General features: G+C 36.1%; 1 protein-coding gene across 1 annotated transcript; it reads left to right on the top strand.

Moving 5' to 3' along the window:
• The first annotated feature begins 3,943 nt into the window (after positions 1–3,943).
• On the top strand, positions 3,944–11,138 carry LOC125498408 (uncharacterized). Its single transcript, XM_048646581.1, has 2 exons — positions 3,944–3,987; positions 9,851–11,138. The coding sequence occupies exon 2, from the start codon at positions 9,865–9,867 to the stop codon at positions 10,588–10,590; it is 726 nt and encodes a 241-aa protein (XP_048502538.1). The 5' UTR covers positions 3,944–3,987; positions 9,851–9,864; the 3' UTR covers positions 10,591–11,138.
• Positions 11,139–11,403: the final 265 nt, after the last annotated feature.

Raw genomic sequence — 11,403 nt, 5'->3', positions numbered from 1 at the left:
AAATTTAATCTAAATTAACATTTAACCACGATCCCTCTTCCACCCACCCTAGTAGTCCAACCCCCTCCCCACCACTGTAACAACCCCCCTCCCCAACACCGCACCCCGCCCGACCCGTTGAAACACCACCCACCTGCCGAAAACCCACCCCATCCGCCGAAAACCCACCCCATCCGCCGAAAACCCCACTACACCCGCCGAAAACCCCACTTACCCCTCGAAAACCTTAACCCACCCGCCAAAAACCCCCACCTACCCCTCGAAAACCTTACACCACGAGCCGAAAACCCCACCCCTATCGCCGAACCCCCCCCCCCCCCGAAACACAATCGCGCGACTGCAAGGGAAGGAGAAATGGAAGGGGGTTGCGCGTTTAGCAGGGGAAGGGGAGGGAGAGGGTATCGGTGGTCGATTTGGTCTTGTGGTGGTCGCAGCGGTGGCGCACTGGTGTGGCCTACTGGTGGTGGTGGCTCACTGGTGCTCCCCACTCCCTTTAATCCTCATACTTACTTTCTCTTAATCCCTCATTAAAATTTTGTCTAGGTAACTGAACTTTTCAAAAGTGTAACATCTAAAAAAAACGGAGGAAGTAAGGAATTTGTCATAAATTAAACAACTTTTTATATACTCATTCCATTCCAAAATATAAGGCATTCACATTTTATGAAAATTTGCTTTGACCATAAATATCTCTCATTATATGATAAATAAATATTATAAATAACATTATTATTTTAAACTTTCTATCAACATACATTGAAAGTAATTAACGGTCAAAGTTCGACCTTGAACATCGTACGTGCCTTATATTTTGAAACGGAGGGAGTACAAAATTTTGGGATGAGTTAATGTCGAAAAATGGGTCAAGAATTCAAGATCATTTCTCGCAAAAATTAATAATACAAGTTTTCTTTTGGAGATTCTTTTAAAAGATTGTTTCTCGAAAAAAATATGTATTTAAAAGATTGTTTTTTGACAAATTTATGATTCATTCATACTATAATAAATGTTTTATAAAATTATTTCGGATAATTTATAAATAACTATTTAGTCACATTGAACCCAATCAACCCATTTCATGCACTAACTATATCTCTCATAATATCTACACAAATGTATGACGTTCTGATAGGTTGTCGTACACCCGTCAAAAATAATTCCTGCAAAACCTGTAGTAGGGTAAGTAGGGTCGAATCTACAGAGAGATGGTCGTTTTAATCTAGTTTATAAGGTATAGAGAAACTAAACAAGATCAGGAATAATTGAATTAAAGTTCTAAACTAATCAAATTACGAAAATCAAACTAAAAAGGATCTAGGGTAATGGTTCACCATGTTTATACTTATAAACTATCAAAATATCATCACAGTTCAATCAATCAGATATCTAGAACACGGGTTAATCCTTGGTCAAACATTAACGCTCTCAAATCAACATATGCTAGTACGGTCGCTCAACATAATTAGATCTGCTAATTGTAGGTAAGCCTCTAAAGAGTACTATCTCTCGATCTATGACTCGATATTAACAATATTTAATCAAACAATTGATCAGGTTGCAAGATTAATAATAAAACACTAATCAATTAGAGAAATCAATAACTAATCAAACCACAAATAAATATCAATCAAATCATAGCATATAAACATGGATTTCCAAAACCCTAGAAATAAAAACTACTCTAACATGAAATAAAAGATGAGATCTAAAACTATAAAAGAAAACATAATTAAAGAAATCAATAAAGAAACTAATAGAATTCATGAATTAATGGAGAAGAATGAAAACTAGGGTTTACAACTAGAAACTAGAGAAAAAGAGAGGAGAAAAACTAAACCTAGAACTAAGAAAAAATAACGTGAAAGGGGAGAGGCGAGAGAGAGAGAATGAAAACTAATCTAAATAATATTCTTTAACCTGATATGACTAGGAAAGTAATTTACAAGATAAGGAAAGTCTTAAATAAATCATTAATAGGCGGATTAGTGATCCGCGCGTACGCGTGGCAGATTCCAGCAGAAACAGTGCAATCTTCCAAAAGGCATAACTCCTTGACTAGAAGTATCCTCGGGGCGTGCCACCTATCGTTGGAAATCTCTTCAAGTGTAGTTTCTAAATCTGCTGGAATTACTCAATTTTAAGAATCACATCAAAAGTTATGATCAGAAGAGTAGACGCGACTCTTTTGTCACATTTCTTCTAATGATTTTCCGTTTCGTTTTTGCTCAAACTCGTACTATGACATATCCATACGATCCTTATTCATTGTAGCTTCTTTCGACGTGCTCCTAATCCTTAAGTTTAGCTAATCATACTCCAAATACGTCCTCAATGCCTGAAATTCATCAAAAACAAGAAAACATACCGAATAGGAGTAGAAAAACATAACTTTAGAATATAATGCAATAATGAACCTAAATATGAAACTAAATGCTCTAAAATGCAACCTAAATGAACCTAAAAACTATATATAAATATGATCTCAGTTAAAAATAATCAACAATGTATAACTACAAGAGATCGAACACATGACCTTCGAAATAAAATGTCGGAATTTAATCATCAATACAATACAATTTCAATATTTGATGTTTCAAAATAAAACATAATAAAGTTTTATAATTACATGTAACTATAAAGACATAAACAAACTTTTTGATCTCTAACACTTTTATTAAAATAATAACATTCTCTTACCCCAATCCTATTAAAATTGTCAATTTTATCCTCAATTTTTTTTAAAAATTCATTTATTAACGATTTATTATGCCATAATGCTCATTTTCAAATATCAAATTAAACAGAATACTACAAGAGCTCACTTTCTAGGCTCAGAAGGCGGGTATTGATCGAGCAAAACTAGGAGATATGAATACAAATTATTTTCAAAGCTTAGCTAAAATTAAGAGCTAGATGTATTTTGAATATATAAAATTCACAAGTGCTTCGGTTTTTAAGAAATCCGGAGCACTTGATAAATACTCAAGTGTTCGTATGACGTCTGCTACGGGTCAAACGGAGCACTTGTACGTTTTTAACCGGAGCACTTGATGTTTTTTCCACTAGTGACTGTAGGAAGATCTCTTGCCTTAGAGACGTCAACAATGAGTGCCAGTGGGTGTCTGATGATGTTGTTTTGAAACAGACGGTGACTGATCACTTTGAACAGATTTTCACCCCTTCCCACATGGTCATCTTAGGAAAGTCTCCTTTTAAACAAAATTATATCCCAAGTGGAGAAAGCTAATAACTCAAGCATTAAAATTTTGGAACTAACTAAATTGTTGTGCCTCATATTTTTTTTTTTAAATAACATTAATTCATTGATTCAAAGTCATACGACATCTACAATAGAAGTAGAAACTAAACAAATACTCCCTCTGTCTTTTTTTATTTGCTACAAGCACTTTTTCACAAAGACCAAGGAGAGAGTGGGGACCATTGACATAAATGGAATTAACAAAAAAGCAAATAGGTAAATTGTGGGACCTGTGTATTATATATGAAAACATTTACAAAATCAAGAAGGGAGTGATGGCAAATTTGTAAATAAAGTGTGGGACCTATGTACTATATATGGAAATATTTGCAAATGTAGCAAATAAATTGAGACACCCCTAAATGGCAAAATGTAGCAAATAAAAAAAGACGGAGGGAGTACATATTGTGCCTCATATTTTTTTATCAACTAATCTGGTAGAAATTTTAATATTCTAGAATATCACTAATATTTCAGTTATAATTATTTATAGCTCTTTCGTTTGGTGGGTATAAAGACTAGTTTTAAATTAACAGCCAAAAAAAATATCATAAAATAGTAACGGAAAAAAAATCCTGTACAAAACTTTATTTTATTTGAGGGGAAGCATCAATCAATTTTTGTCCAATCTATATAAACCCATGACATTAATACCATTAACAATATACCATAAGCCAAAGGAGATATCGTACAGTTCTTGAGAGCTCTCATCTCAACAAAACTTGTAGGTAATATTCTTTTCTTGATTTCTTATACACATATCATTCATTTCATTAAAAGGCGTTTGGTTCATATAGTGGTATGAGTTTGGAATTAGGAATGAAACCAAAATGGTATAGGTTTGGAACTTGATACCTAATGCCATGTGTTTGGTTTTATTTGGGAATTAAATTTTTTCTTCTATCGATACCTTGAGGTATTGGTATGAGCCATGCCCACCTCCCCCTTGGTTTCTAAACCCCATACCTTATGGGTTTGAGGTATTGGTTTTAAATTTACTAATTTTGTAAACAAACACTAAGTATGGGTTCTGCTCATTCTAAATCCATACCGGTCTCGTACCAAAATCATATGAACCAAACGCCCTCTAAGGAAATTAGCACCTAAAAAATTAACCTTTATACATCGTCGGATACTTTCCTATGTAGCATTTTCGCATTGTTCAAAGTACAATTTTCCACATGCTGATTATTTATATTAATATGTGAGTCCTGTTTAATTTGACAATTCGCGGATACTGTGATGGCAACTGGTGCGGGCTGGGCGGGCCAGACCGTGGGCCGTAGTGGGCTAGGATGAGATTTCACGGCCCAAGACCGGACCGTGAAATTCATGGGTTGGGCGGGCTGGTCCGCGGGCTGAAAAATCTGACAATGAGAGAACCGGATATCCCACTCCAAGGCACGGAAACTACGCTTTCCTATTAGTTTAATTTCGCCCCTCTAGGATCACCGGGTTACCACAAAATAACTAATGAGATACAATGGAGAAAACAATCCACTTAGATGATCTTCTAAGTGAATCAACAAGAACTTGTGTTTTTGTGTTTGTGAAGAACACTCAAGAGAAGATTGCAAGGTTTCTCTTAAGCAAAGCAAGAAGTATTTTAGAGTATAGAAAATCTGATTTTCTTCTAACCTCTCACTCATAGGAATCCAAAGGTTATATAAGCATAAACAACCTTTCATTGACTAGAGTGGTTAATCACATAACCCCCATCTTAATCACTCATCAAAGGCCTTTAATCTACTGATTTAAGGACCTTAAAAGTCATTAAAATGATCAGCAAAACATCACAACGGATATAAAACCGTCAAGGCATCTTTTCGCATTCCAAGGCAGAAGACACGTCGCGACTCGCGAGGCGCTGGTCGCGACCCGCGACGCCTGTCGCGACTCGCGACGGGCCACTGGTCGCGACTCGCGACGGTTGTCGCGACTCGCGGCCAGTCTTCTGTCTCCCTTGGTTTATCAATGCGTTTTTACCACTTGATGAACTCTAATCTTTTGCATACTAGACCTCCTCCTCTTCTAGTATATACCCATATGAGTTTCAAACCCATTACCCTATAAATGTTCCAACAATATTCACCACCCATATCCGTTCGAAGTCTTTTAATCTTTTGATTAAGTTGGAGTTCCACTTCGATTTTAAAGGTCTTAAACTTTTAGTTCCATTGGTGTAATTCATGAAACAACCGCCCCATACTCACCTCAAAGTAATGGTATAGCGGAAAGGAAAAATAGGGTCCTAAAAGAAATGGTTAATACCATGCTTTCTAATTCGGGTCTTAATGACGGTTTTTGGGGTGATGCAATTTTAACTCATGTTATAATTTTAAATCGAGTTCCTAATAAAAGGAATAAGACTACCCTTATGAACTTTGGTGTAATAAAAAGCCTAATCTCAATTACCTTAAGGTATGGGGTTGTAGGGCAATTGTCAAATTGACGGAACCTAAAAGGAAAACTTTAGGTGAAAAAGGAATTGATTGCATTTTTATAGGCTATGCGGTACATAGCAAAGCCTATAGGTTTTATGTCATTGAGCCCAATGACTTTGTCTCTATTCATCCGTGATAGAGTCAAGGGATGCAATATTTGATGAGACTAGATTCTCATCGATTCCAAGACCAAAGGACATGATACCTAGTACTAGTTCCAATGTTGTAGATGACATTCTAATGATCATGATACTACAACACCGGAAATTAGGAAAAGTAAAGAATTAGAAAAGAGAAATCTTTTGGACCGGATTTTCAACTATATTTAGTTGAAGGGTCAAGGGAGTCAATTTCGACTCAAATTTCATATTGTTACAATATGGAGGAGGATCCTAGGACCTTTGATGAGGCTATGAAGTCTCATGATTCTGCTTTCTGGAAAGAGGCAGTGAATGATGAAATGGATTCTATAATGGGTAATCACACTTGGATTTTAGCTAATTTACCTCCCGGTTGCAAACCCCTAGGTTGTAAATGGATTTTTGTAAGGAAAAAGAAAATCGATGGAACCATACTAAAACATAAGGCCCGGTTAGTGGTCCAAGGTTTTAGGCAAAGATATGGTATCGATTACTTTGATACTTATGCTCCAGTAGCTAGAATAGCTACTATTAGACTATTGATAGCATTAGCTGCGATTCATGGTCTAGTAATTCACCAAATGGATGTAAAAACTGCTTTTCTTAATGGTGAATTGGAGGAGGAAGTGTACATGAATCAACCTGAAGGGTTTGTGGTAAAGGTCAAGAAACTAAAGTTTCAAATTAGTTAGATCTTTGTATGGTCTTAAACAAGCACCTAAGCAATGGCATCAAAAATTTGATGAAGTTGTGTTGTCTAGTGGGTTCAAAATAAATCAGTCCGATAAGTGTGTATATAGCAAATTTGATAATAACGGTAAAGGAGTTATAATTTGCTTATATGTTGATGATATGCTTATTTTTGGGACTGATTTGGAACAAGTGGAAAAGACCAAAGCTTTCTTTCCTCTAGCTTCTCCATGAAAGATTTGGGTGAAGCGGATGTTATTCTAGGTATTAGAATAATAAGAGGGAAAGGGTCGTTTTCTTTATCACAATCTCATTATATTGAGAAAGTGGTCAAGAGGTATAATGAGTCAAATTCGACTCATTTTGCTACTCCTATGGATCCTAGTATTCACTTGGTTCCGAGTAGTGGTACTCCAATTTCACAATTGGAGTATGCAAGCTTAATTGGAAGCTTGATGTATGCTATGACTAGCACTCGGCCGGATATAGCCTTTGCTATTGGCAGCAAGCTCAGTAGGTATACTAGTAATCCTAGTATGTTGCATTGGCAAGCATTGAGAAGAGTGTTAAGGTACTTGAATAAGACCTTGGATTATGTCATAACATACAAAGAGAACCTTCTATCTTAGAAGGTTACTCGGATGCTAGTTGGATTTCGAATAAGGAAGATTATTCATCCACTAGTGGTTGGGTGTTTCTTCTTGGAGGAGGTGCCATTTCATGGGCATCCAAGAAGCAAACATGTATAACGGATTCCACTATGGCATCGGAATTCATTGCTTTGGCTTCTTGTTGCCAAGAAGCGGAATGGCTAAGGAATGTGTTGAGTGAGGTGGACTTATGGGTGAAACCAATGTCACCTCTTGCTATCCATTGTGATAGTGCATCAACCATAGCTAAAGCATATAGTGAAGTCTACAATGGCAAGTCAAGGCACATTGGAGTTAGACATAGCTATGTGCGGGAAATGATAAGGAATAGTTGTATAACTATTAATTTTGTTCGGTCTAGTTTGAACTTGGCGGATACGTTTACAAAACCGTTGTCAAGGGAACTAGTGAACAAAATGAACAAAGGGATGGGTCTTAAGCCTATTGATCAACCTATGGTGAAGGAAAACTCTATTTGATGTCTAATACAACGTTAGATCTCAAATTCAAGGAGGATAGTACTTCTCTAAGAGGTTGGGAGCACTTGTTTAATACATCCCGAGGTTAGTGCTTGTTGCTACAATGATAAAGAGGTTGAATTTTATTCTTAATAAATCTTTGATAAGGTGCTCAATTGTAGGAGCATGTTCGGAAAGATTTACCTATGTAAGCTAGAAGTTTGGCCGCTTCATCAAGTCTTAGGCTTGACTTGGAATGCTTATGAATGGATATGGACACCAAGGCTTCATAGGTGTCGGAGGTTTTAAGAACCTAGTTTATGTTTGTGTGTATTAGTAACTTCAATAATTTGTAATGGTTATATGATTCAAAGCTTTGTCTATCATTATGATCTAAATTATTGTAAAGATTACTTTTACTAAATGGAAATTCAATCGTTAGATATTTCCATGATGCATGAACATGTGTTTGCGATTTATAGCAAGTTGAAAAACTTTTCAACATTACCCTATAAATGGGAGGAGGATTGTTGGAACATTTATAGGGTAATGGGTTTGAAACTCATAAGGGTATGTACTAGAAGAGGAGGAGGTCTAGTATGCAAAAGGCTAGAGTGCATCAAGTGGAAAACGCATTGATAAACCAAGGGAGACAGAAGACTGGCCGCGAGTCGCGACAACCGTCGCGAGTCGCGGCTAGTGGCCCGTCGCGGGTCGCTACCAGCGCCTCGCGACTCGCGACGCGTCTTCTGCCTTGGAATGCGAAAAGATGCCTTGACGGTTTTATATCCGTTGTGATGTTTGCTGATCATTTTAATGACTTTTAAGGTCCTTAAATCAGTAGATTAAAGGCCTTTGATGAGTGATTAAGATGGGGTTATGTATTAACTACTCTAGTCAATGAAAGGTTGTTTTATGCTTATATAACATTTGGATTCCTATGAGTGAGAGGTTAGAAGAAAATCAGATTTTCTATACTCCAAAATACTTCTTGCTTTGCTTAAGAGAAACCTTGCAATCTTCTCTTGAGTGTTCTTCACAAACACAAAAACACAAGTTCTTGTTGATTCACTTAGAAGATCATCTAAGTGGATTGTTTCTCTCCATTGTATCTCATTAGTTATTTTGTGGTAACCCGGTGATCCTAGAGGGGTGAAATTAAACTAATAGGAAAGCGTAGTTTCCGTGCCTTGGAGTTGGATATCCGGTTCTCTCATTGATCGCATATAACATGTATATCCTCCAATGTATTTAATCTACACAAATTGTATTTCGCAATTATCACTTATTTCATTTTCATAGAGGTAGTATAACCAATTTAGCTATAGCCGGCCAGTCAAAAAAATACTCCCTCCAACTTTTAACACTTACACTTTTCACGCATGCCAATGCAAAACTTTGAGGACATATATCTTTAGTTTTTTATTTGTAAAAATTATAAAAAGTGCATATCTATAAAATACATATTAAGACGAATCTAACAAGATCTCACGTGACTATGTTTTTATTCACGTATGAATCACAAATGAATGATCAAAGTGAAAGTTGTGAATAGTATAAAATGTTAAAGTGTAACCAATAAAATGTAGTAATTGTTAGCTAGAACTTTCAATTCAAATGTCAAGAGGACTTTTTTTTTGTTTTTTTACAAATTAGAAACTTCATGAATGTAAAATGGGGACAATTTTGACTGTATCATCTTTGGAACCTCAAACCACATAACATCTTATCGTTATTTTTTTTATTCTATAAGAGGGTTGGCAACTCAAAGGGTTACACAAACATTATCCGTGTCAAGTATATAGTACTCCCTCCGTCCTCTATTAGTTTACCCGTATTCCTTTTAAAGGTGTCCCTTATTAGTTTACCCTTTCTTTTTTGCTGTTTTTGGAATCGGACCACAAACGTTTCATCACACATATATTCAACTTTAATAAAAAATAATAGTTTCTCTTTCGTTATTTCTATGACCCACAATATTATTTCTCCTAAAACTCTGTGCAAAAAAAGGGTAAACTAATAGAGGACGGAGGAAGTATATTCAATGACCCAATGAAAACAAATCATGATATTAATGCTCGCAATTTGGTACATAGTTCTCATAATCTCTATTGCTTTTAGAAAATAGAATATCATGAAATTAACTATAACTTTGCAAAATCTCAAAGTCTAGCATTCATATCATATTTTTCTGTTGATTCTTGACTAGGTTTATCAAAAGCTATGACGGAAACAAACTACTGCACACATTCTTCTTTGAAAGAGGAGAATTTTGGTGATCGATTTGCATTCACATGTAACGGATGTACGGAATTGGGGTATGGCTCTTGCTATACATGCACAAGTACATGCAACTACCATTTGCATACAGCTTGTCTAAACGCTCCTCCAGTGATTTCTCATCCTTTCTTTGCGCAAGGCCAATTTGTGCTAGCAAAGAGTATGTTGCCACCATATGATAATCATCAAGAATTACCAAACTTGTGTGCAGCTTGTTGCACAATTGTGGAAGGATGGAGGTATGTTTTAACTATCAATGATGGTAATACCATCTTTATACACCCTTGTTGCATGACACTTCCTCATCCGACCTTGCGCTCGACGCTCGAGAATGTCAATTGTGTGCATTGTCAAAGCACAAATGTAGGAAATGAAGAGGTAAAAGGGTGGGCATGCGTTAAAGATGGTTTTGCAGTTCACGTTAAGTGCATGAAAGATATGTTGCACATGGACTGGCAGAGGAAATGCTATTCACCTGATCATGAATATACAAATGAAGAGCGCAATTTTGGCACACAACCAAATCAAGGCCGCTTTAGAAAACGCAATGTTTTCTTTTTTGGGCTATCGGTGGTGGCACACGTTGTTAGTGTATTTGACCCTTTTGGTGTGATCGGTCCCATACACGAAGCCATAGTGGAGTTTGCAAATAGTGTATGGGGGGCTTGAAACTTCTTATCCTTCGTCAAAGCTAATACTCCCTCCGTTTTTATTTTATAGTTACACGAAGTCGTGGTGGAATTTGCAAATAGTGTATTGGGGGACTTGAAACTTCTTACCCTTCGTCAAAGTTAATACTCCCTCCGTTTTTTATTTTATAGTTACACTCTCTGTTTTGTATGTTTTTTAATTGTTACGTTTTTAGTTTTTTCTTATATGGTAAGTTGGTAACTTATCACATCAACTTTTTCACACTTTTCCACCTCATATACCCCAGCACCTATTTTAATAATCTACCTAAAATATTTCCATACCCTATTTTTCTCTTTTCTACATTATCCTAATGGTTCTTTTACATTAAACAAAATCAAACATTCTCTTTTTGTACTTTTTTTTGCACGATTTCCTTGGTTCTCCCCCGAAGTGAAGTGTAACAATTAAAAGAAAACGGAGGGAGTATAATGTTTAGAACTTATATTTTGTGGTTGTTGCTTTTAGTTTGTGTAATGCTTTTAGGATGTTCATTATTGAATAAAATCCCGTCAAAACCAAAAAAAAGTTGTTCATGATTAATATGAGATTATTTATGAAATTTTATTGCTCGTGGAAACCGCCACATATCATCCCACTTTATACGCATATATGGCACCACTTTGTCTCCAATATGATATGCTAACATGACATTCCCTTAGAAAATGATCGAAAAGTTTGCATAAGAGGTTCAAACCCTTAACGACTAATGTCTTACTTTGCAATGTCATGATCTTATGCTGACGGTTACCAAATATTCCCATCAAAGGATCAACTATCAAGGATGTGTCA

Source organism: Beta vulgaris, chromosome 6 (assembly GCF_026745355.1).
Source record: "Beta vulgaris subsp. vulgaris cultivar EL10 chromosome 6, EL10.2, whole genome shotgun sequence".
NCBI lineage: Eukaryota > Viridiplantae > Streptophyta > Magnoliopsida > Caryophyllales > Amaranthaceae > Beta > Beta vulgaris.
The sequence above is the reverse complement of the archived record's forward strand: the minus strand, read 5'-3'. Positions and strand labels throughout refer to the sequence as shown.